The following is a 27,563-nucleotide window of genomic DNA, read 5'->3' as shown; positions in this document are numbered from 1 at the left end:
TCTATTTCTTGACTATTTCTTGACTATGGGGAATTTAACTCCTCTTAAAATGCTAGTGTTGTATTGAGCAGATCGATACTAACCAGAGTTGCTATAGTCGGGATCTTTAGGTTGCTAAAGTAATGTTGTTGTTATTTTTCTGGTGCCAAATTAGCTGAGACTGAATCAACAGTGCCTCTGGAGACTCCATGTCTCTTCTTAGCTGCTTTTCTTGCTGCCCTTAGTCTCCTCTTGAGTAAATTGTCAGTTTCCTTAAGACTCAGTCAGTTTCTAAAAAAGAGATCTTAAGGACCAGTCAATCAATTGTTTTGCCCAATCCTAGAACCTCCATAGTCAAAATTTATTTTATTTATTTTTTTATTTTTTTTTGTCATGGTACAAGACAAGACCTCAGGAGTGGAGCTATAAAATTTACAGTGTTGATTGGTTGACATACCAAACTTCTGTGTGAACTTGGAATTGCTATGGCCCAACTTTCCATCATACAAAGCTTGAAGAAACAATTGCAAATGCTCCATTGTTGTCTGCCTTTTTGTTGCAATAATTACATTGCTCTGATGGCGTCGACTATTGTACTGTTTGTATATAACACAATTTTTGACCATAAAGACAGGCTAGACCTGGGGTTAAATTACCATTCCAAGCTGTACTGTAGCAGGCTGATCTGAACTCCATTTCTTGATGGAAATGTGGCTAAATGAGGCTGGCTGGTGCATTAATGTGAGCGCTTATGTGTGTGTGAGGGGTGGTGCTATATTAGCGGAGTTAGGATGACAGGTTTCCTCCCAGCATCCAATAAAAGCGACGGCGCCTAGAGCAGATTTATGGCGGCCGTGTTGAGTGCATGAGGGCGGGGGTGACGGAGGGACCCCCTTGAGACTCCCCCCGCTTTCAATTTCTCTCAAGCTTCATTTTCTCCATCTTCTCTTTGTTAATAGTCATTTCCTCACTGATGAGACTTGAGAATTACCAGCGGCTTGTGTCGTCTCCTTCTGCCATCTTTCTGTTTACTTCCACCTTCTCTTTTTTCCCCCTCCAGGCAACACTTCTCTTCTTTGTGCGAAGGTCACAGCTCTCTTGGTCAAAGATGAACTCAGACAAGCCTTTTAATTGATGCTTATCGCATTTATCGCTTTACGCTAATGCACTTTTGTGAGTATGTACATAGCCATTATGGCCAAGAGCCAAATAGGACAGATTGTGGCGCAACCAAAGTATGAAGCGTGATTTTATTCAAGCTGTATCTTAATGAAGAAACAATAAACAGGTGATAAATTGAGCCAAAGCGAATGAAACATTTACATTTTGTTGGCACCAGATCAATAATAAAATCTAGCTGGCTAGGACTGGCTGTGGCTCCAGTTCTAAAAGTTGTGTCCAGATGTTAAGGACCCTGTCAAGTGATTTCCGTCATGTATTTCTAAATGCATTAAATATGTTTGAAATGAGTGCCGAAAACTTGAGTAAAGACTGAGAACAATTTAGTTCTAAATTGTTGAGATATAACGTTAAACTCTTTTCCACAATTTCAGTTGTCTGGATTGCCAGAAAGTCCAAATAAGTACTTGGGCTTTCTGGCATTATATCCAGTAAGTACTGAGCGGCGTCATTCCATCGGTGGCTAATGAGCGCAATTGGGAATTACTTGGTAATAATAACTTGGCCCATTTCTAATAGTACAATTTGCAATTATCCATCAAGCTATGTCTACAACCTGAAAAAAGAATGCATCTTGTGTTATGTGTTATTGGAGCAAGGCGATGGCGAATTGGACGGCTACGCCGCCGGTCTGCTCGCTCGCTCGCGGCTGGTAGCCGCTAGGAGCATGCAGCTCCGCAACCCTTGACAACTGAACAGAATATTAACGAGGGAGTTTCCACCCAGTGATGCTTGTTGACTGATAATGGCCTCTCTGCAAGACATCATAAGGACAGTTGTTAAGCATTCCAAATGAATGATACCATTCGTGGTTTGGGGCGTGCTTCTCAAATTGGAGCATAAGTAGCCGAGTTACCACACCAAAGATTTAGGCGAGTGCTATTCTAACTAGCATGAACCGATGAAGCCTAGCGAGGCGAAATGTTTTCTAAAACAAGCAGAACATTCCTGTTGTGATCGATTCAATGCCCTGAGAATAGTAACAACTAGCTGTGGCTCCTATGTATATTATGAACAGATATTAATGATATCACTGAGAACATTTGCAAATTTCACACAACAGCAATACTTCCTGCATTAAATGACATTGTTTTTCTATCATCAAGCTTTCTTTTATCTCATTTTGATGACGTAGTATCCTATCAGTGGGACAACACCATAGGCTGGATTGTTTTGTGAAAAAGAACCATTTATTGCCATGACAGTCATACTCCACCTATTCCTAGTGTGATTATTGGTTCCACCTGCAGCAGGAAAAAGACCTGTTCCCCCTCCCCAATGCTGTTACCATGTAAACATTGTACAGGAATGTGGGTGTGTATGGACATCGTTGCGCTGCTTTTACTTCCTAGTACCTCCTAGGAAGAAATCAGTGCCTTGGCGGTCTTTCATGCAATCTCAGCTGGGAATCTTTGTGTGTTTTCCTTGCACTCAAGGCTTTTCTGTTACATCTGTGGAGGGGGGACGGGTGGTTCAGGAGACACAAGATGTGGGAGGAGGGGAACGTAAGGAAGATAATGTGCTGTGAGGAGCATGAGAATGCCAGCTGTATATGCCGCAACATCAGTTTTCAGTGAGGAAAACGACAACAGCAAATCGGATTAAAAAAAAAAGAGGCAGTGAGATGTATGCATGGATGCTTAAACATGCAGACATGCAGTGTGAGAGATGAATTGTCGACTCATGGCGGCGTTAGAGGCAGAATGAGGTCAAATGTGGACAGACCGTAGCATCATGTTTGCCTGGAGAAGATCAGTTACTCCGTCACTGGAAATTCCAATTTACGCTCTCACATTTTCAGCACATGTTCATTAATACATTGCAGCTAACAAACAGAGGTACTCAGTAGAACGAAGTCATCTGGCAAGGCCGAACATTAAGGTAGTAGATTACTGGCTCTTGGATTACCGGCTAGTACTACAGCAAGAAATAGCCAAATGTTGTGAAAATCAATAATGGTGATATTAAAATCGAAAAATACAAATGTAATTTTCTGTTGACAGTCCTGTAGGTGGCAATACAAAGTCGTTGACAACTGCCAAACAACTGAAATGAAAATGAAAAAAAAAATATAGGGATTCACATTGTACACACAAATATTTTGTGGAGTAGTTTTGTGTTACTGTTGGTGTTCAAGGAAATACATGTACAAGGTCTCAGGAATTTTGTTTCTCCAACTTTTTACTACTTTTATCTGAGAAACAACAAACATTCTTTTTTTTTTAAATCTTGTGTCTGAAAAAAATGCATTTTTGTTCAATTATTATTCAGAAAACACTACTGATTTTTTTCTGCATTTTTTCCTCACGAACAAAAAACAAACAAAAAAAAACCCAAACTTTTTCTGAATAAAAAAAAATAAATACTGCTTAATATGATTACTCCATAATTCGGGTTTTTGGCTGGGTGCAGTGTCAGCCCTGTGCATGGAATTATATTTCCCAATTTTTTTTAATTAATAATTTTCTTTAGCATAAAAACGCAAAAAAATAAATATTAAAAAAAATTACATTCTCTCCTACTCTTTATTCTTTTTAGCCAAGTTCCGACAAAAATCACGTTTTTCTGTTTGTTTTACTTCCCCGTCCATGTTTTTGGCAGCACTTGTATGTATACAGCATCATCCATTTCTAATTAAAACCTTATATCAATTTTTTTTAATTGATTTTGCTTTTCAGGAAACAAAAAAACTTATATTCTTATCATCGAAATAAAAAAATTTTGGGAGGGGGGGTGGGGCAAATTTCTGGGTGGCTTTGTGTCACTAGTAAAGACAAAACCTCCAATGTTTTAAGCTTTTAGCCGTTGCCCTGGAGAGACACTCCTCAAAAGTGCTGTAATTTTGTCAGCACCGCCGTGATTCATTTGTCACGTTTTCTTTCCATATTTATTTGACACTTGAGCATTATTATTCACAATTGTGGTTTGAGCTCTCAGTCTGTGCTGTTTTAAAACCAAGCACGAGGTGGTCACTGGCTTTAAAAAAAATGTGTAGATGCTCTGTTTTCGGCCTGCAGGCACTAAAAGGCATTCCACTTACAAACACACACAACCTCAGTGTGTCCCTGTGACAACATTTTTCCAAAGCTAGGTGGATGGAATATGAAGTTGTGCAGCTATTTTGGAGAAGCGGCAATGGGGAGATATTTCCAGACCCGCATTCGTGTTTTATAAATTCCACGAGTCAATTCTAAAACCGCAATATTGCATTTAAATAACTTATTCTCTGACTGACTTGTGAGAAATAATGGTAAGATGACAGTACAACGGCAAAACAAGGACAAAAAGGAATGAACAATAAGTAGTACTGGTCTGCTTTGGTTTGGTTCAAGGTTTGGCTTTGTGGATAGAGGCTGACTACACACACGCGCACATACGTACACACAACTGCAGCCTTTATATTGGTCCTGCATGGCAGACCTTGTGGGCAGCCGCCGCCTACAGCATGTCCCGAGTATTTGGACCAAACAGTGGGTGGGCTGAAGGTCACACGTACCCTGGACACACACACGCATGCACATTGTTTTTGCATCTCTTTTGGGTACCCGACATTAAGGAGGTGGAGTTGGTCTTCCGCCACGCTCTGTGTTGGCGGCTCTAACCTCGCATCCTTATGACTCCGTGTCCTTGAATAAAACCCTGAGGGGGCGTCAACTGAAGACTGTTTTGAACTGAAAACAGACTAAAACTGTGTTGTTTTGGCACTTTTGTTTTTGTGTTTCTTGAAATGATAAAGTGTTTCGTCTTTTGTTAATTTGTTTCCTGAAATGTCAGTGTTTTGTGTTTTGTTTTTGTTGTCTCCTGAAATGTGAAAGTGTTTTGTGTTTTGTTTTTGTGTTTTCTGAAATGTTCAAGTGTTTCACAATTTGTTAGATTGTTTTGCACTTCCAGGCCACCGTACAAATGTAAGTAAAACTTGCAAAAACCCGTCTGTTTTTGCCAGGTTGTTGTCATATAAACGTACTGTAACGTTCAAGAGAAACAGGCACTTTAAAGGTACTCAACATTTGTTACAATCACCAATGGGTTTTTATCGCTATTTGTTTGTTAACGCAGAAAGTACTTAACATATGCATGTAACTTGAACGTGTGAGGGATGGGGAAAGAAGAGAATCATCAAATTTTAATGTAGATCAATTTTCACTTGTACAGGGCGTCCTCGTTTTACCAGGGTCCAGACATAGCTTCGAAGCTTCAAGGTTACAAATGGCGTGCAATTAACTAGTTAGCACAGTGGCATGCTGTCACAGAGGACAAGAAGGCAAGCTCAGTTTTCACTTTACTTACTTACAGTTTTTCATTTGATTATTATGACCTAGAAGTGTTTTTCATAAAAATATTTAGAGTGGTACGGTATGAGTTTACTACTATGTGAGCGTAGGCTAGTGATGGACTATAGTGTATTCTGACTTACAGTATGTACAGATAAACCTGTGTTAAAATTAGAAGAGAATTTTCTGTTTACCTTGATTCCTCAGTGAATAGTAAATCTGAAGGTGTGCAACTTAGTCCATATCCAATTTACGAGGTCCTGAGCTTGTTGAAGGTCTGTGCTCTACTTTGCGCTATAGTTCTTGCTCTTATCTGCACAGTGTTTGTAATTAGTCAGCACATGGGAGGGGCAGGCCAGCTTTTGTGAGAAGTGATGCTTTGTTGAAAGTAGAGTAGTGAGAGGCGGTGAGCAAAATATCTTCGGTGACTCTCTCAAGAATACTTGATGTCTTCCCCTCAGCTGTTACACACCGCATTTCCAGAACTGCTGACTCTCACCCCCTGGAGTTCAGAACTATTTTAACACACCAAAAACCTTTGTATGTGTGTGTGTGGAAGCACACCAAACCACAACATTGGGCTCCAGCGAGGATGGTTGTGACACACAAAAGCGTGTAGAGGTTGTAGTTGTTCTGCAACCACCTCAATGACTTTTGTTTTTCTTGCCCGTTTCTCTTTGCGAAGGGTATGCATAATGATAAGACACTTTCTACTGGCCAAACGCTTATTTTCCTGCAGAGAAAGCAATGGCAGTCACTGCCGAAAGAGTGCAAAGGCATCTTTTACTTAAGCAACAGAGCTCATTCAGGATTGAGGTTATTTGACCCACTTTGGAGTAGCAGTGTGACAAGTCGCCGCCATCTTTGTGGAACTTTCTAAAATAAACATGGAACGAGCACTTGAAATGCCTCTAAAATCCTCCATGTTAAATACATTCATGAAAAAACATTTTTTGTGCTATTTAAGTCAAGATTTTAGGGCAAATGACGCCGTTTTAAACGTCATGTAATTTTGACGCATCAGCTTGGAGAACCCCTTGAGCCCCTTCAGCCCATACAAGCTGATTGGTGGATATTTTTAACTGATACTTGTCAGCCAATTGGAGAAGGGGTTCCTTGAGTAGCAGACAAAATGAAAGTATCGAGGACATATCTTGAGAAACACTGTTATACTGTTTTACTCTAATTTGGTGTTTTTTGACCAGATTTTCTATTGGTGATATCACACAAAAAAGGCCATTTTTTTCAACACAAAAAAACCCCTCAATTTCTCCGGAACCCCTCATCCAATTTTCAAAACTCTTAATGCGTTGGACTCATGTTGAAGTGGCCATTCCGCCAAACAGACTGTTATTTTCGAAAAATCTTGTCACGTTGGTACTTGGAGTGGGTCTTGGCAAGTGTCTGCTCTCAAAGTCTTCACAAGGCTTTACGTTTTCATATGGAAACAACTGGAATCAGTTGGTCTCAGATGTCTACCAAGGCTGAGCTGTTTCAGTTTGTTTGTCCTTCCGTATGTTTGCCGGTCATTCTCGTGGTTCACGAAGGGTGAAGACATTGTACCAGTTTTGATTATGGGGCAGAGGAACTTTAAATTGTGACTGTTGTGACTTTCAATTACTCGTATCAGGGGTCTCCCCCTCGCATGGCTGGGTATTAGGTCACTGGCTTGGGTGTCAAACCTGTGCTGTTTGTAGGAAAGGCAGAAACGTGTACAAGTGCAACGTTCTGTCGTGACTAAGTGGTCTATGTTTATGTGACACTTGTCCACCGTGTTTCATGGAAATTGGTTCGTATAGTTTTCATTTTTTTAAATAGTTTTTGCGTAATGCTACAAACTAACTAACCAACAAACCCTAACTCTTGTTTTCAGACTGGGTGGTAGCTAACTAACGATGTTGCAACAGCTTTTGCCTTCTACACACTAACCAAGGTTTGTTGTGTCCAATGACAGATGGCCATTACACCGGGACTCCGCCGTCTTATGGCTATGACGCCGACCGTGCGGAAGAGCAGCGGAGGCACCACGACATCCTGCCGTACATTGACGACTCACCTTCTTCCTCACCTCACCTGAGCTCCAAGAGCCGAAGCAGTCGGGACACCCTGTCCTCGGGATCGCTGGAGTCCTCCAAGTCGGTCAGTGTGTCACTTTGTGTTTCCCTATTTTATTAACTCTGCATGGCCATGGACCTGGATCAGTTTATTAGTTTGCTTGTATGCAACTGCCCCGTTCTGGTTACAGTTTTTGATTTATTAACTTGGATTTTTTTATAATGCGTAGGGACTAGATATTCTTACAAAGATGGTCCAAAGGTAGATCCAGATGTTTATAATTCAACTTTTAGAATAGCTGGTCTGATTGGATTTGCAGGGTCAGAAACTGTTGTGTTAAACAAAGTTCTATCTCTGATCTAGTTTGGACATTTGGCAACAATATAAATTTAACAATGAAAATCCCATTTAAAATGTTGTACAGATTATGTCAAATCTCATCAGATCATTTGTAATTTGTTGTCATGAAACCCAACATGTATACAGTTTATTCTTTTCAGGGTCTCAGTGGGATTAGACCCTAACCCATCTGATTTAGGGCGAGTTGGGTCACACCGTGGGGCGATTGCCATTCAGTCACAGGGCTTAAAGGATCTCAGAAGTGAACACAATAATGGAATTCATGTGCAGACCAAATCAACTGGTGGTCATGAGAACCTGATCCAAGCCAATTGGTAATTGAATGAATCAGTCATAAATAAAAGTACCATTCTGTACGTATAATTGTTTGAAGTGCCGATCTTCAACGTTCCCAACTTGTGTAAATCAAACAATTTACACTTGTTTTAGCATCAATGCGGTCCACGCCAGGCACTGACCCTAAATAGAAGGGGACCATTTTACATGGGTTTTATTTTATTTTGACAATATGAAATCGTAACCGTACCAAAGGGGAAACAGACCGAGTTTATTAACCTATCAACTGATGGACCAGAGAACTATAGGTATGAAATATATATCCAGATTTCTGAGGCCTAAACCCTACAGCTATTTAACTGTAGAGTTGTGAGTTGGCTGGCTCTTAAATTACAATAATTGTCAACACCTGTAAGAAAAGATTAGCCTACTTCCTGGATATATTGAGGTCAAAGGAGGAATCCAGTCTCATCAAAAAGCTGTAAATTGACAAGGAATCGAATCTGCCATTTGGGAGGATTGCTGTCTGACTTGCAGCCTCAGGAGCTGTCATCTGCAGATGGAAGTCATTCCTTTTCAGAGGCGGGCTGTCTCTCTTCTCAAGACAAGAGGCAAATTTACCGCTGTCTCTGTTTCATGTCCAAGAGAGAAACCATCTATGACATGTGATGAAACGGTTGCTAAGGAAACACACCTGAACGCAGGGTCAGCACCATTAATCGGGCTTGATTTAGTCAACCCAGAATGAGCACTAGCTTCCTTTAGCATGGAGGGGTGTCATGGGGGATTGGAATAGGCTACTAGCGCCTCTGTGTGCCCTTGGAGGAAGTAATCGCATCAGTGGTCATGAAGCAATATCAGTGACGCCGCCCCCCCGTCGGCCTCCGCTCGCTGTGAGTCGGCAAGCTTGATTGATGTCTCGGTCCTGCCAATAAATGAGGAGTCTCACTGCAGCCCACCTTTGACCGGTCTCATTTTTATTAAGTTGTGTGTATAAACATTCAGTAAGTGAGTAGAGAAGATATTTTGAAGGGAATTTAGCCTACACAGTTCAACTATTATCCATTAGATGAAATCTTTCACAGTAGCCTGACACTCTTTCAGTCAGTGTCACGAGAATGGAGTTAGCACAACCTTGATTTGCCCTTGTACAGACGGCCTCCCACCCCTCCACCAGTCTGCTTCTCCAACTGAGTCAGAGCTCATACAAGCTGAGATTGGCTCATTGTAGATCTGAGGCTTTTATGACGTCACTGTGGTGAGTCATCGTCAACTGAAATAGTGCTCATGTAATTTTTAACTGTGGCTTCTCGCCATAATCTAACTGAGAGAAAGGCCATGGTCAGATAATCGATGTGGGCTCTGTGGCTTATTTTCCCCCAGTTTAAATAAAATATGGACATCTTTCATGACGTTTCTCTTGTGAACTTTGATTTTTACTAGGGCATTGGTACTGTAGTGGTTCACATACCGGGCGGCTACGTCCACATGAACACGTATTTTCTGTCTTTTGAGCTTTTGTCCACAAGTAAACCTTTGTCCTTAAAAAAAGAGAATCTGTGTGTTGATGAGGAAAACTGACCTATTTGGCTTGTGTTTTCATCGATGGGCTCCGCAGAGACGAGTGCCAATTTGAAACAATGTACTAGGAATGGAGGCATCAGAATGTGCATTCAAGTCAGCTTTTTAGGCTTCTCACTGGCCAAAATGGTAGAGACAGAGATTTTTATAAAACCCAGTTGTTGGTGGACATTTTTTATTTTATTTTTTAACCCCCATCTAAGAAAGTACAAGTTTTTTTGTCCATGTGTGGTCAAAGTCAGCTGGGATAGACTCAGTTCTCCATATCACCCTGCACAGGATAAGGATGGATGGATGAGTCTGTATAGGATATTGTTGCCGTCGGGCGGAATTCTTGCTTGTCCAAAACCACCACTTTTCAGGAACCCCCCCCCCCCCCCAAAAAAAATGCCTGTTTGTCGATCCATTGACATCGCATCGCCAAAGAGAGCAAGCCATTTAATCCTGCTTGAGCCTGGCTTTTCCCCCCTTTACTGGTTCTTCCTAAATAGAAGACAATTTAAATCAATTAATGTGACAGACTATTTTTTTCAGTTCACTCATCTATTGTTACTGCCGCCTCCTCAAGCCAAAAGCACGTGATTGGCAACTATAGTTCACGTCACGCTCTATAAACATCATTGTGGAGTAGTAAAGACAACTCGTCTGTGCCACCACTACTGCCTATTGTATTTTTATTGCAGTTAGCATCCTGCTCATATGCGTCGTTGTACACTTCTGCTCCTGAACAGCCTTTCCAAAATCCACTGTGAAATATGTGGTGCATATGAAATTAAATAAGCAGAAGTAATGCCACGTTTAGGAAAAAAAAACAACAACAACACTATTTTCCTCCTACAGCTGGGGATGTCTCTGTGACGGCTCCATTACAGAGCAGACACGCCAAAAGATGGGAAGCAATCTCGTTAGGGATTTCACCGAGCAAGGGCTGTCAGAAGTGGGATGCTAAACAGCTTAGACTGCAAGAAATAGAAATTTTGAACGGTTAATAAAGTGCATAACTGCGCATGGATTGCAATTTGAGTGTTTATTGGAGCTGACGCTCTCCTGCAGTCTGCGGAGAAATGGAGGCAGAGGTTGGCAATAATGTTATTACAATCGATGCTGGTCACTTTCCAAATGTGCCTCTGAGCTGCAGTTGCTATGCTGTGTGATGGGCATTTGAATACATTTCCTTGATCGACTAAAGTGAAAGTTACCTTTTTTTCCCCAAAAATATTATTTGTGATCGGATGGAAGACAAGTTCTGTTCTTTTAATTCTTGTGAATGTCTCTAAATTGTATTCTTTTTCACTTAATCATCCATCTGGGGCTAGGTGGTATGGCCTAAAATTCATATTGCAGTATAAATGGATTCCCTTCACACTAACAGTGTATATCGAGATATAAACACAAGTGTAAATATTATAATGGAAGAATTTCTGAATACAGTAATGGTCCCTTAGCTAAGCTAGTATCTAAGATATACTGTATTTAAATTTTGAGAACATTTATTGTATAGCTCTCAAAACTCAAAATTACATGAAACAACATTGCTGATATTCTAAATATTTAATGTACTCTATAGTAATATACGTTTGACGTTATTGGTTTCTCCTGGCTGATTTATGCAGTAATGTACAAATTTATTTCCAGTTTCCCGCCGTGTGTGCTTGCTGTGTGGCAGCCGTATTATATTCTCTCTTGGCACCTTTTAATTTACCTGCCAATTTGCCATTCATAGTTGATTACTCTACGGTGTAACACTGTTTCAGCCAGACATCTGTTTAAAACGTACTGTACCACCCAAGCACTTATTCTGGTGTTATGCTATTCAGCAATTCACTTGAGCTTAGCTCTAAGCATGGCTTCTCCGTCTTCTCCTGTTCGAGCTACTCTTCGTCCTCCTTTAGTGATAACGATACTTTTCTGAAGTGTAGCTCGTTCGCCACCATGTAGGCGACAATTAGTAACTTAGACGAGAAAGCATAATGTTTAGCTGCGGTATTATTTTGATGTAGATGCAGATTTGGCTGGCAGCTCCTCTAACTCCATGGTCAGACGTGCTTTAGGCCATTTTCACACTGAAGCAGATACAACGACGTCATCAACAAGCATTATCGCCATTGGTCGATAAGAGGCCAAATCTGTACCGTAGGCCAAATTTATTCCATCTACCGCATATACCTCGTATATTTTGCATCCCTAATGGCTTCACAAGTGAAAACATTGACACACAAACCTCAATATAGCCCAATATGGTGTTTTATTACACCCTTACGATGAAGAAACCATAGTGTGAAGCTAGAGATATACTCATTAAGGTTGAGGTCAATGAATAAAAGATGATACGTCTGGAGATGTGGGTATATCCTCGTCTGTGTCTGGGCTCTTTATGGGTGCCACCTTTGTTATTGTGTCTGGATATTCCCTCCTGGTGTTTTGCTTTGGATCTTCGTAATGCTTCCAGTGGACTCCCGTGTTCTTTTTCCAACTGTTCTGTCAAGGTAATCTCGCATCTAGCTCCAGCTGACTCATTTAGCTTAGCAGGGTTTACATTCATTTTTCACTCTTTCACAAAGAGTTATCCATCCATCCATTTTCTGAGCCGCTTCTCCTCACTAGGGTCGCGGGCGTGCTGGAGCCTATCCCAGCTGTCATCGGGCAGGAGGCGGGGTACACCCTGAACTGGTTGCCAGCCAATCGCAGGGCACATAGGAACAAACAACCATTTGCACTCACAGTCATGCCTACGGGCAATTTAGAGTCTCCAATTCATGCATGTTTTTGGGATGTGGGAGGAAACCGGAGTACCCGGAGAAAACCCACTCAGGCACGGGGAGAACATGCAAACTCCACACAGGCGGGGCCGGGGATTGAAGCCGGGTCCTCAGAACTGTGAGGCTGACGCTCTAACCAGTCGGCCACCGTGCCGCCACAAAGAGTTATCGGGTCCCCAATTCTGCTTTGGGCGGTTCCTTTTAACCCCGCTCTCTAGAATGTGATTTAATACTTTTAAAAGCCACCACAAATCACTTTTACATTACTTATTCACCTTCAAAATCCTTTCCATTTCACTTATCTCAGAATGTTTATACATAATGCCCAATTCGGATTTTTCTTGAAGGATTGTTGCATACAGTGTAGTACCATTTACCCTACACTTAGGAAAGAATAACAGCGAGAGTGAGAAGAATGACTTCATGAATAAACAATCAAAGCTAATGTAAACAGAGATAGAGGGGAGGAAAATGTGCATTATTTTATTTAAATTATACTCGACAGCAGTGTTTCTTAAACTTTATACACTAAATACCACCTCAAAAAAATGCTTAACTCTCTACGTCCCACCATAATGACCAACATTAGTCGTAGGCCTAACTGTTGATCAAGAATGAGACAGAGGTTTTATTCATGCCTTTCATTCCTAGTCATTGTTGCTATATTAACTTTTCCGACCCCTCCAGTCATTATTTTTGTTGAAAAGTGATGAGCAACAAATGTAGCAACTTTTTGTGGTGTTATTGGAGACTTCTGGAGATGCCCTCCAGCGCACTAGGCGTTCACCCCTCCACACCCGGACAACAATTGAACGGCACATCCGCAAAGCCACCATGGCCAGCTCAGACACATTTTCAGAAATTCAGAAAGGAAGATTACAAAATATTTAATTTTGTTGTTGTTTAATTTCATACTTGATGTGTGGGCGGGCACAATGGAGACCCAACTATGTGTGTAGAGGTAATTAAAAAGTCCATAAAAATATGTCAACTTTTGCCTTTAAAGAAAGTTATCTAGAAATATGTAAAATAGGTATTTTTTTTCTGCTATTTTACTAATATCAATAAAACAAATTGAGGAATCTAACTTGGCTAAAGCAGGAAAGAATTCCAAAAGTTAATCTGAGGGGGGAAAAAAAATTGTTTTTCTGGGTTCGAGTACTCTTCTGATTGCCACTGTGTATTACTATGCGTTGTACTTTTTGAGAAGAAAAACACAGTAGTTGACATCCATTCCACTCCGTCTCTGCACTCTTTTTCCTCCCCAAATGCATATACCTTATGTGATGGATGTGTAAGCAGATATCAACAATGTCCCTGTGTAACTTCTGGCGTATTTCAGAATGTTTGCACACCCGATAGTTGGAGATAAACACTTTCGAGGTGTAAATCTTGTGGACTCTGTTCACACTCCAAACAGTAAATCCCAGTGGGGGACTTACAAATTCAGTTGTCAGTCCTCTTTCTAAACTTATGCACCATCTCTCTTTTCAGTCTCAACTGACGAAACAAAATGCTGCCGGGTTTTTGTACTGTATATGTCTTTCTTTTGTGTGTGTGTGTGCCCTCTCACTCTCCATCTCATTCTCTTTCATCCTCCCTCTTTCCTCTTCCATGTAGCCTAAAGGACGGGATGCTTCCAACCTGAGGTGTGTGTGTGTGTGTGTCTATACGCGTTCTCATTCAGCTACACACAGGTATTAATACACCAACCTTCCTCCTCCTCTGGGACATCCTGCCTCTTTGAGTTATTTCAAAGTTCACAATGGCAGCCCGAGGAATCTCTCTATCCGTCTGTCTGTTTTCTTTCATGCTCGTTTTCCTCGGCGAGCTTCGACCAGCCCTACGGCGGGGGAGTGAGGATGAACAATTTCTCAAAGAAGTGTAGACCTTCTGATTATGTCTAGTTGTTATTGAACAATGTTAATCCCACATGTTTTGTCAACAACAACAAAAACTAAGGCATTCATTTTAATGCGCTTTGTTTATTGCAGACGGAATGTGACCTGGAAAAAGGTTTGGAAATGAGGAAGTGGGTCCTGTCTGGGATTTTGGCCAGCGAAGAAACATACCTCAGTCACCTGGAGGCACTGCTACTGGTGAGAGTGTGCGCGCACACACACACACACACACAATACTAATTTCCTCCATTTAGCAATCTCTGGGAGATCAGTTACTCATCTAGTCTGCTGTAGTCTAGAGTTATTTTAAAACTCTTCTGAGCCATGTTAATAAAAGTTGTTGTGCATGAAAACCTTGTGAAAGATACCTTTGGCTGAAATCCCAATGCCGGTAAGGAAACAAGACAGCAGCATAGCAAAGACGATGACAGTAGTCTCGTAGTTTCTTATCCCAAATTGGCTGACATAAGGCAAGAGTACCGTATAAACAAACAACCATTCATATTCACACATAGTTTAGTCCTCAATGAATCTGACGTGCATGTTTTTTGGGGAATTTGGGAGGAAGTCCACACAAGGACAGGGAGAACATGCAAACGCCACACAGGAAGGCCAGATCTGAGATTCAAACCCAGAACTTGAGAACTGTGAGACAGACAAGCTGACCAAATGCTCTACTGTAATGCTCTTGATACAAACCAATCATCAAACTGTTTAAAACAGGGGCAAGTCCCAAGGGCAGGTAGGGCCCTAAATGGTTGGAGGCAAGTGAAAGAGGGACGGGTTGACGAGAACTGGTCAAACGTCACACCCATACCATAGAACAACATGGGACATTACCTCAAAACCTTTGAGAGACAAATACAGTGGAACCTCGAGTTACAGATGACCCGGTTTAAGAACAAATAGGTCACTAGGTTTTCATAGCTCATGTAGAGTAGTTTTTGTTTGTTTGTTTGCTAACAGATATCATATTTAGTGGAGCATAAACCTGAAGCATGTTCACACCTCTTTCCTGCACCTTCCCTCCCTGTCAGCCCATGAAGCCTTTGAAAGCGGCGGCCACCACGTCGCAGCCTGTGCTCTCCGTGTCCCAGATCGAAACCATCTTCTTCAAAGTGCCTGAGCTCTACGAGATCCACAAGGAGTTTTACGATGGACTCCTGCCCCGTGTCCAGCAATGGAGCCACCACCAGAGAGTTGGGGATCTCTTCCAAAAATTGGTGAGCAGAACGAAAGAGTGACTGAAGATTCTGTTGTGTGTGTTTTTGGAACTGCCTGCCGCAGCTGCTAATCAAAGTGACGAGGGGGATCAGACACTGAGCAGGTCACAGCTACTTTTCCCGATCTGTGAACACTGTAGACCGAAATGAAAACACTGCAGCTGTTCATAGCCAAATTTGATTCTATTGGAACAGGACTTTCACAGCATCACGGAACACTTTAAACCTGGACAAATGCTAGTACACCCAAAAAACTGGACTCCACCCCATAACCAGAAAAAGTGAGGAATGCACAGAAGTGGGTAGTAATGCGCTACATTTTACTCCGTTACATTTCCTCAAGTTAACATTTTGGATAAATTGTACTTGTCAGAGTAGTTTGAATGCACCATACTTTTAACTTGAGTATTCATGAGAGGAATCAATAATACCTTTACTCCGTTACAATGATTGGCATGCCGCTCGCTACTTTTGTTTATCCATTATTGTGTGCGCAATCTATTTTCAGACTTCATCTTCGACTTTCGCATAGTGTCATTTGACTCCAATTCACCAATTAGCACACGGCAGTCACATGACCACACACAAAGCCTTCGCGTGCCTATCAAAATGACTCAAAAGATGTTTTGTGACACCTCTTAAATTGTGACTGCCGAAAGCTGGATATTACACCCCACTTCTAACTTGAGAAAATACCTTGCGGTAAGTTGCAGATGTTTCTATTGTTGTTTCTGCAGTGCATCTGGCAACACTAGCCCTATTTTATGGTCATAAATCACTACAATTCTTTGGGGATATGTGCCATGCTGTAATCTCTCGCTCTCTCTCGCAGCGCGCTCACACATACGCACACACACACACACACATGCGGACGCACGCACACACACACACACACTCAATAAGTCTGGTCAGCAAACAGCTTCTTTATTTAGTCATTTATTTAGTGAATAAAGTAAATTGTTTCTGTACGGCCCAATGCATGTGTTCTTGGTTTTTGGGCAGGCGTGTATGGACTCTGAGCATTTGACATTCATGCTCAGGTTTTATTTTTATTTATTTTTTTAATAAGAAGTTACTCACCAGTTACTCTCCATCCATTTTCTACCGCTTATCTGAGGTTGGGTCGAGGGGACAGTAGCTTTAGCAGGGACGCCCAGACTTCCCTCTCCCCAGGCGCTTCATCCAGCTCTTCCGGGCGGATCCCAAAGCGTTCCAGCCGAAAGACGTAGTCTCTCCAGCGTGTCCTGGGTCATCCCCGGGGTCTCCTCCCGGTGGGGCGTTCCCAGAACACCTCACCAGGGTGGCGTTCGGGAGGCATCCGAATCAGATGCCTGGAGAGGGCACGCCACCCTTTTCCGACTGAGGACCAGGGTCTCAGATTTGGAGGTGCTGATTCTCATCTCAGCCGCTTCACACTCGGCTATGAACCGCTCCGGTGAGAGTTGGAGATCATGGCTTGATGAAGCCACCAAAACCACATCATCTGCAAAAAGCAGAGATGCAATACTGAGGCCATCAAACCGTGCAAGGGAAAACTGAGTCCATTGTTTGTCGTCATCATAAGGGGTCTTTGAGCCGTGCTTTGTCTGGTCCCCCACCTAGGATCACCCTACCAGGGGCGTGAAGCCCCAGACAACTTAGCTCCTAGGATCATTGGGACACACAAACCCCTCACCCACGATAAGGTGACAGCTTATGTATATATTGGGGAAATTTGTATTATGTTGCTCCTTTAATTGTATATAAAATACTCTTTATGGTTACCAAAATAATAAGAAATGCTTACACCCTTAGTATGATGGAGTTCAGTTTTACACAACTGCAGCCACCATCGTAAACTTACCTCAGTGTCAGTCAAAACTGAGCATTACTGTCTTATAGTGACACTCTTCACTTCAATCATTCTGTTTTACCCTCCTCGCAAACTTTAATGCTGTGTCTGCCCCACAGTTACTTCTGTCAATGATGTCAGAGCCACATGTACACTGCTCTCCTTAATCACTTGCACAGCGGCTCAATTAACCTACAATGAATTGGTTGTTAATTCTCTCCCAAATGCTGCTGCTCACCCACTGCTGTTGGCCTCATTCGGCCCTCTTTTTTGTCTCGCTCTCTCACCCTCACACTCTCTCATGCTCTGGCACACATTGATTTACACACACACACACGCAGAGGGAGGCGCAAGCTTGTTTCACAATGCTGCCTTTTTGCCTCATGCAGCTGAGACCGTCGCTGCTATGTCCCTCTCTCTCTCTTTTCCTCTTTATCTCGCACTCTTATTTGTAGAATATTTGTTTTCTGCCGTCTTATAGTCACATTACCTTACTTTATAATGAGATCGCCTTCACTCAGCCAGAAATTAATCTCAGTAAACTGCTTGAGGGCAATGTTGCAGTTTAGTCCAAAAGTGACGACGCAGCGGTAAAATAATTACATCTCCCATCTCCATTGGCCGACTGTGCAAAAAAAAACGCTGGGCAGGGTTTAATGGCCTTGACCTCTGTGGAGCAGATGGACTAAAATGTTATGGCTTAAAATATGACCTGATATCTGCTGAACAGACAGCCCGTGACCTATAGAAAGTACTAGAAAGCCCTTGTACCTGCAACTGTAGCTGAAAGCCGTGGTGGTTATTGGCTCTGCAGGAGGTCCTCGGTTAATGCGGTTTAGAGGTTACGAAATGCGCCCAGTGGACTAAGAATACATCATCACACAGCACATGAAGGCACGCTCAGTTAGTGCCCTATTTACTGTTTTTCATTAATTGATTGTTTTATATTAATGGTTTGGATTTGTGATTCACATAAATATTTACTGTAATTATGCCTTTACTACCACGTTAGACTACGATGCGTTCCAACAAGACCAAGAAGTCTCTGTATTCACATGACTGTATTGCTGTAAATGCAGTCCAGGATGCATATTGTATGTCCAAATTCAAAAATTCTTTTTATAAAGTGTTTACTGTGATGAATAAAATACAGTGAACAAATTTTGTGTGCTTGCATGCATGTTCATGACAATAAAGGTGATTCTTCTTCTTCTTCTATTTTATTTTAGAGGAGAATAAAGGCTGCTGCTCCAAAATGAACACTATGGAGTGTGATACTGCAGTGTCTGAGTTTAGTCACAGCAGCAGGCTAAGATAATGTTAGCATTTATGTTAGATTCTGTCCTTTCTCTCCATGTACTCACAAATACTACAATGACTCGGCAATGATTAACATGCTCAACCAATGACCAGTGGTTTACATCACCTGTATAGTATCAGCTCGGCACATTACTACTACAATGTACTCGGCTTGGCCAATTGATGAGAGTCAGGGACACCATTTTTCACTCAAACATGACATAATTATAGTAAGCCTAAAGATTGTTTCGAGCTACACAGTGTATAATCATTCACTCCTCTTTGACACATAAACATGTTTACACTCTATGTACACATTAGTGCACCCATGTACTTGATGACGTGTATTTACTTGCACAGATTATTCCCCTCTCCCTTCAGCCGCTGCTCATACGCTCATTTTACCACATAAATAAGAGTTAAAGTCTACACGACAGTGGCTGTATTAGAGGATAAGATTAGAAGAGAGCCGAAGAAGCGAGGAACATAGGCGGAGATTTTAAGGAGCGTCATGTCGAGCCGAGTAAGGATGGCAAGTGGATTTAAGGCTCATAGCTTTGACAGGCTTAGGAGTCATGAAACATCCGAACCAAGAGGAGGGTTTGGGGGGAGGGGTGGGGGGGAGAAGCAAAGCGTCGGTGACAGGTCATGAGCGTGAGTGTCAAGGCACGTGTTTGAAGGCTGAAAATAGGGTTCAATTACATCGTCGGTGCTGCTCCTCTGAGGATACGCTTCATGCAGTGCCGCAAAGCCAAACTTTTACCCTACAGAGTCAAGCAGGAAGCTGTATGTCGACTAAAGGGAAGTTTTTTGTTAAATGTTTATATGCAGAAATGGGGGATACATCTCACTACGTTATGCTAAGAAGTTTCTCTGAGGTCGCGGCTAATTGAACAGATGGTGTGGCGCGCCACAAGGACCTTCATGATTTGTTGTATTTTTAATGACTACCTGAGGATCTCTTCATCATTGAAACTTCCACTTTTCTTTCCACTGGGTTCACACACTTTATTGCGTGAAATAAGTATTTGTCCGTAAAGTAGTGTTTTTTCTTTTTTGTCTGTATTCAAGTCTTGGTAGTTTTTCTCAGTCTATCAGAGTATCTAATATCACATTTCTGATGGAGTCCTATAGTTTTGTCACGTTTTGCCAAGGCTTTCTATGGGTGAAACATGGAGCGCAGGCTGCTTTGGGGCCTTTTGTTGCCCTGGCAGAGTCGAATGAAGCTCCCTTTTCTTGGCACGGCTCCAGAGTTGGCATCAGCGCGGGTGGGCACATATAGGCTTTACTGCCACTCAATCAATGTTGGCTAATCCCGTAAACAAATAATTCACTAATCCATCTCTTGTATTTAAACATGCAAAAGAACCCATTATTCACATACACATTGCACACACATTTAACACAGCGTTTGACTTTCTCATCCACACCTTGACTTCTGTGGCAGCCTGTCACGTTTTCCTTTCGTTTGAAATCTTTGAAAACATTTCGACATTTTTAAAGAGCACAAGGTTCAGCCCAGAAATTCTAGCAGCCATGACGGTGACGCTGTAGCCACACACTTGTTTTTAAATGTGGCTGACAGACAGTCTGGCTCTCTCCTCTCCACAGTCAAATTGTCACTTGTGTGCCCCTGAGACAAAGCATCATAAAATTGCCTCTTGCCTCTTTTATAGTAATGTATGATTGCTGTGCTAAATTTTACCAGCCTCTAATAAAACACAGACAATATCAAAAAATGTAGGACTTGGTGGGTTTACTTACAAGTATTGTTGAAAGCCATGTGATAGTATTTATTTAGCCTCGTATATTGCCTTTAAACTAAAGGGAATAGAGTACTCAATGCTTTCAATGAACTTTTTGTGTAATATAAAACGCAATGAGTCAAATCCAGGTTTGCCATATGCTTTTATTTTGATATATTTTGAAGTAGTTTCTTTTGGAAACTGTGGCTACAACAGAACCGTTCTAAATATATGTGTTGTTTCGTTTAACCCTTGAAGTTCATGTTTAGCAATGTGGAAGGGAGCCAAGACATGAAATTCCTTAATTGTGATTGTTACTACTTGTACTTTACTACTATTTTATACTATTAGAATGGCTACAGTTGTGGCTAGTCTTAGCACAAATCGCATGTTAAACCTGTTTACCATATATGAGCTTACTTAATCAAAGTATACTAAAAAATGCAGGAAAATATGTGCAACATATATGTATTACTTTTTGAAGAAGGCTTCTTTTTTAAAGACACATCGCTTGTATTCCAGAATGCTAACATAATGAGTGCAAACATTGTGTAGAAAACTTGTGACCACACATTCCTGCCTAAATCAATTGTCACACCCCGCTGTGACAGCAGAGGCTGGTTAAGTTTGGGGTCAAGCCTAAATAAAGTAAGAGAATGACATTTTAAAGCTAGCAGCTAGATCAGTGGTTCTCAAACTTGGGAGACCAAATAAAAAAAAAAAAAAGAACTTAGCTCTCCAAGTACCACCATCATGGCCAAGATTAAAATAGAGTGCATAAGTGTTTATCGAAAATGAGACTGGTTTTATTCCTTCAAAGTATATTTAATGTTATTGTCACCCTAAGTCACCCTAACATTACAGATATGCACAGTTTGAACATCAACACTGGGCTTAAAATATCGATTCAATTAAAATGTATTGCACGCTCATAAGTGAAATAAAAATGTACCTAAATAAATATTTAAAAAGGAACTGTTCTAAAAGATTAAATGCAAATGTATTATACTTAAAATTTAAATACATCTGAACTGTACTGGATTTGAAAAAAAGTTTAAGACACTGTCCATTATGCACAGTGTGAACATTTACAGTAATTCAGTGATTGTCCATATACCAGTAGATAGAACCACACTTTGAGAGTCACTGAGATAGATCATGTGTTTTGTGTGTTATCCATAGACAGTGATATAATGAAGGATATTTTGCCACCCTTTGCTTTGTTCTGTGACCGACTGGTTAGCATATCTGCCTCACAGTTCTGAGGACCGGGGTTCAAATCCCGGCCCCGCCTCTGTGGAGTTTGCATGTTCTCCCCGTGCCTGAGTGGGGTTTCTCCGGGCACTCCGGTTTCCTCCCACATCCCCAAAACATGCAGGGTAGGTTGATTAAAGACTCTAAATTGCCCCTAGGTGTGAATGTGAGTGCGAATGGTTGTTTGTTACTATGTGCCCTGCGATTGGCTGGCGACCGGTTAAGGGTGTACCCCGCCTCTTGCCCGAAGATAGCAGAGATAGGCTCCAGCACGGCCGCGACCCCTGTGAGGATAAGTGGAACGGAAGATGAATGAATGAATGAATGAATGGTTTGTTCTGAGCAGTAATAATCACATAGTTCAGCTTGGTTAGTGCTGGAGTCACAGAATTGAAATGAATTGCAACAGTCCAGAAAAAGAACCAGAATGACGAGCTCCCAATGAGCACTTACTGCAGATTATTTTCCTAACCTGTAGTCTCTTTTGTATCCTGCCATTTCCCTAATTACTCCCATTTTATGCACAGTCAGGTTTTCAATCGCAACCAAATGCTTCAGCGGGTCCAGCGGTCCAACAAATGACCGAAATAAATCAGAAACATCCCCGCTCATTTCAAGGAAGTCATCAATTAGTTAAATGATGTAGGTCGATGCACTCGTGTAGGTTTCTGTGAGATTCGGGTTCTCGCACTAAGCCCGTCTACGCTGCTCTAGTGACTGATTTTGCCTTTTGTTCTGCACAATTGATTGTTCTTTTGTTGGCTTTCGGGATGAATTTCAGCTACCGAAATGTGCTTTTATAGCTTCAGTCACACACTCCTGTGAGTGGCTATTGCAATAGGCACCCTGTGAGGTTGCCGTGGTCGCATGCGGCTGTTGTGTCATCATCATACATAAATGAAATTTACAATTAGGAAGGCATGACTCTCAATGTCCACCCATTGATTTTCTCTACCACTTGTCCTCGTTAGGGTCGCGGGTGAGCTTGAGTTTATCCCACCTGACGTTGGGTGGTACTGGTCGCCAGCCAATCGATTTTTAGAATAGTCAATGAACTTAAAATGCATTTATGGGATATGATGAAGGAAGCTGGAGTAGTGGGGGAGAACCCACGCAAGCACGGCAAGAACATGAGAGCTCCACACTGGTAGTCCTGACCCGAGATCCAAACCTGCCGACTCTCAATATATTTTTAATAAAACATATGGTATTCATCCGTGTCATCATTTTGACATGGTAGAAATGTAGTACACACCCAATAGCGTTGCGGGCCGGGTCAAATGTTTTGGGGTTTTTTTTGTATATGTTGCGGGTGGCTAAAAAAATGGATGGATGGCCGCAAATGTCCCCAGCGCCGTAGTTTGGACACCCCTGCACTATTATATGATAAGAATGTGGTCAATTATGTGTTATGTAGGTTTCAAGTAGATCATATGATAATATTTACACATTATTTGTTTTTATTTGTATTTGTATTATTTAGTGTTGACACTAAAAAGAAGATGTAATTACCATCTGCTCTCCTCTGTTTCAGGCCAGCCAGTTAGGAGTTTACAGGGCGTTCGTGGACAACTACGAGCTGGCGGTGGAGACGGCCGAGAAGTGCTGCCAGGCCAACACGCAGTTTGCCGAAATCTCAGAGGTAATCAAGTCACATTACGAGCGGGTTTTAAAATTGGGGCCTAAATTGACAGTGAAAGTATGGACAAAGGGATGAAGCACAGAGATACATTATGTCAACTGTTGATTAACGTCACAAATTATAAGAATATTCCCATTCTTTTGTTTAATTGTCATCAGCCCATAAATCCATAATTACATGTTGCAGTAGTATTAGTAAACTACAGTACATCTTAATGTTATTGAATGATAGGATGGTTTTTAAATCATTTACTAAAGTACAACATCAGTCATTATGACATACATGTAAGCTTTGACTGCAACCTAACCACCTTTCTAGGGAATTCTTGTTTTCGTGCCACTCTGCACCTTTCCTACCTTAATAGAATCAACAAACTGTAGTTATCTGCAGTATAATGGCTCATTAGGCAATATGGCTTCCAGTTTTTCAAAGCATGCAACACTTTTATACATCTTCCTCTGTGGGTTTTAAGATAGCATTGGGGCTGCTGTCTACATGCACAATGAGGTATTCATCTCCAAGCGTTGTTAATGGACCAAGTGGTGACGCATGACTCTGAGCCACCCGAGCAAGATGGTGGCGCTGAGGGAGGCTGTGTTGATGTAGAAGTGTTGAACTCAGAGCTTCATTGAGCAACTATGCCACGCTTTCATGCCAATTCACCGTGCTCACTGTTTTCATGCCCCAACAGAACTTGAAGGTGAGAAGCCCCAAGGACTGCAAGGAGCCGACAGCCAAGAACTCGCTCGAGGGTCAGTAATCTTGATGAATTGTGTTCTACTCATTTTACTGACTTCAATATGGATTCAAATGTTTAAACGTATGCTTTTTCTTTACTCTCAACAGCTTTGCTTTACAAACCAGTGGACAGAGTGACACGTAGCACGCTGGTGCTTCATGTAAGTAAAACAGCATCCGCCCACACGAATGATGTTGCATGATGAGGTGGTTCGGGCATTTGTCCCCCCCACCTGTGAAATGTCTACGTGCAACTTTAGACTGCAATTTTGTTGTTGTTGTTTTACAATTAGACTGTACTTTTTAATATGAGAGTCCTTATACATCCTGTGCTTTGTACGCTAAAATATTATTGTTACTTACCGCATTAGTGCACCCGATTGGCTTTTAAATGACAACCTTTCTCCACGCAGGACTTGCTCAAACACACTCCCACAAGCCACCCAGACCACCCGCTTCTACAGGACGCGCTGCGCATCTCCCAGAATTTCCTCTCGAGCATCAACGAAGAGTCCACGCCCCGACGTCAGCTGATGACTGTCAAGAAAGGAGAGGTAAGACATTTCAAATTTGATTAGCCTCTACCGCCAAATTGCTGTATCGGAGTTATAACAGTAAGGCCGGCATTTATTTACCTGTGCCTTCCACAACAAACTTCCTGAAGTGGGACATTACAGTGTGTGTTTCCATGTTCACTCTGGTGCAGCGTTGCATGTTCAGATTATTAGATTCGTGGAGTCATCAGCGCCAGTATCTGCGACAGCAACAATTGCCGTGAGGGTCGGGTGTTAAAATGAACACTCTGGTCATAACTTTTCGCTATCCCCATTACTCCATTGATGTCAAACTCAAGATTTGCCCCACAAAACTTACGTCCAGAAGCTTACATGAAGACTAACCAACCGTGTTCCTGATGTCACTCACTAGGTGGCGCTCCTTAAAGGCACACATACAACACTACCCAATGTAGCGCAATTACACTTTATAAAACCGGAACCGAGCGACGCGAAGCCGAGCGGGCAACAGCGCTGGAAACTTGGTGCTTGCTGGACGCCAATGGCAGAGCTTAATTTGTAGTCGGCTAAAAGTGTTGTCACGCTTGTTTACCTTAAAGTATCTCCTTACGGCTGACATGGCTCCTACCTAGAATGTACGTGTCAGGCCGGTGAAGTGGTATCGGTGCATTTTTACGAATACGAGTACTATACAGATGTACAGTAATGGTATCTGTGCATCCCTAATTTTGACCATTTTCCTTTGTCTATATTGCGGGTAGTCTTCCAAGTGTCAGTAATTGCATCACAGGCAATAGGTTTTAGTGAATTTTTGACAATTCCTTTGCTTTAATGATGCCCGACATAGTGATGTCATGACCCCGCCCTCCAAATGACCTTGAAGTTACCAAGCAAACGAGAGTAGACGCTAGCTTGTCACCAATCTGCAGCCTAAAACCGAGCTCATGCCCTTATATGGTCACACTGTGGTTGGCTGCTTAAAGGAGTGGGGGCTCATCCTCCACTTGCCCATTGTGCTTTCCCAAGCGCTTATATTCTCGCACACACACCCTACACCGCGCTGTCTGTCATCCCTGGAGATGACTTGATGCACATGATTGGATGTCTCTTGATTGAAAGCTTTCGTGACACAGCCGTACATAATGTCGGTAATGAGCCACCAAGCCGACGCCAAGTTAATTATTCATAAATGGAGGGTGGGAGCCAGTGGGTGAAAGAAAGAAAAACGATCGGGCTGGCTCCTCCCTCTGCTCACACTGCTCACACGGGGGTCATTAGTGCACCCTCTACAAAGACACACTTTCTTACTCGCTTTGCTTTTCTTGTTGCCCATTGAACACACACACACACATTCACGCACTCACATGCATATGCTGGCTGCCTGCCCCGCCCCCTTATGAATCCCGACTGGACTCACTTCCATCCCAGTCTGTCCACACCAATCAAACCGGGCATCAAATATTTATGATAGATACATGAAAGCTGCACATGGAAATCAATGGCGCTCATTATATTGCTACTCACTATAGCTTGAGTACAGTATTTGATATGCCCGAGGTTATACAGATGCCAATTATCGGACATTTTGAAGCCAATAGGGAGGACAGGGCTTAAACCGATTTACAATAATACAAGCATATACTTGAGCAGGAAAAATGAGGGGATGCAATGATGGTTTACTACCAATGATCATTTTATATCAGGTGTCCTCAGTTACAAATTATCAAATTCAAGAGTAGGCTCAGCTGTATAGCATGGATTATAATTCACTCCCATATATTTGACCATCACAAAAAAGAAAGAATTCTATTGTAATGTATTTTAACAATATTTGTTATTTTCACACTAAATTTGATGTTCAATAAAGTTTGTCTTGCTCGTGAAGAGCATATCCTAAATTGCTTGAAAATGGAAAAATAAGTACAGTACAATATTAAATAAACCAAAAAAGGGGTTAAATATGAGAAGTTTGAGTTGCAACATTGTTGACATTTATAAAAAATATTTGGAGTGAAAAAAATAATTCTGAACTTGTGTTAAAAATGAACCTTCTTTTCTGTTTTTTTTTTTTTTTTTAACACTGAACTTGCTTCCTTAGAATTCTCCCCTCGCCGTTTACCTGCCCTGCAACACCCACTTGCGCTACTCGCAAAGCTGATCTGAATGAACAATTTGATTGTCTTAGACGTGTCACATAGGAGGAGTTACAGTGAACGAGATTGGTCTGTATATTTCCTGTCTGCATACATTTACTACTGTAATGACCAGAAAAGAAAGTTAGAAAGTTCGCTTGTTAAAATAGGACTACCATAAATCCCCCCAAAGTTGTGCTGGTTAAATTACAATCGTGTCTCAGCCAATATAGAAAGGCGTATGGGTCCTCATGAATTAAACAATTCCTAAATTTATTATTATTATTTTTTTAAAAGAACATAGTAGCAAGTAACCTGTAGTTTGTTGGGGTGCCCGGGAACTGACAAGTGCGTGACCTGACCATATTGGCAGGTGGGGGGGGGGGGGCAAACAAGCAGATGCTGCTTAATTAAAATGCAAACAATGATGCTCCCAAAATCTGTTTACAATGTCACTCAGTTTTGTTTGCCTTTTCAGTCACGGTATGTGTTTATATGCTCCATTTATTTGGTAAAGCTTTACAAGGACAATCATGATTAGACAGTAATGATTTAATTAAGTTGTTAGTTGAATGATATTTTTATGGTTGTGGTTGTAGTGGTATAGAACTGCAGGGCATCATGATAAGTTGTGTTTCTAATATTTGTGTTGCCTTATTTAGGTCTGTGAGTGTGACAAAAGAAACAGTTCTCACTATGATGCAGTGCAGTTTTACACCACTGCAAACTACTGCCACATTCGAGATGTGTCCGAAAACTTGCAGGATCGATGTCACAAAAGATATATTTCAAATATAAGAGATCTCCCCTTCAATGTGAGCCA

General features: G+C 41.7%; 1 protein-coding gene across 1 annotated transcript in view; it reads left to right on the top strand.

Annotated features, from left to right (window-relative positions):
* The window catches only part of bcr (BCR activator of RhoGEF and GTPase), a 95,275-nt gene that overhangs the window by 43,642 nt on the left and 24,070 nt on the right, over nt 1–27,563 (top strand). The window contains exons 2-8 of the mRNA XM_061799794.1: nt 7,384–7,568; nt 14,455–14,559; nt 15,399–15,584; nt 23,248–23,355; nt 24,047–24,107; nt 24,202–24,254; nt 24,507–24,647. Of these exons, the coding sequence (XP_061655778.1) occupies nt 7,384–7,568; nt 14,455–14,559; nt 15,399–15,584; nt 23,248–23,355; nt 24,047–24,107; nt 24,202–24,254; nt 24,507–24,647 (839 nt within the window). The remainder of the gene's footprint in view (nt 1–7,383; nt 7,569–14,454; nt 14,560–15,398; nt 15,585–23,247; nt 23,356–24,046; nt 24,108–24,201; nt 24,255–24,506; nt 24,648–27,563) is intronic.

This window comes from Phyllopteryx taeniolatus, chromosome 15 (assembly GCF_024500385.1).
Source record: "Phyllopteryx taeniolatus isolate TA_2022b chromosome 15, UOR_Ptae_1.2, whole genome shotgun sequence".
Taxonomy (NCBI): domain Eukaryota; kingdom Metazoa; phylum Chordata; class Actinopteri; order Syngnathiformes; family Syngnathidae; genus Phyllopteryx; species Phyllopteryx taeniolatus.
Note: the sequence above shows the minus strand (reverse complement) of the source record. Positions and strands in the feature narration are given on the sequence as shown.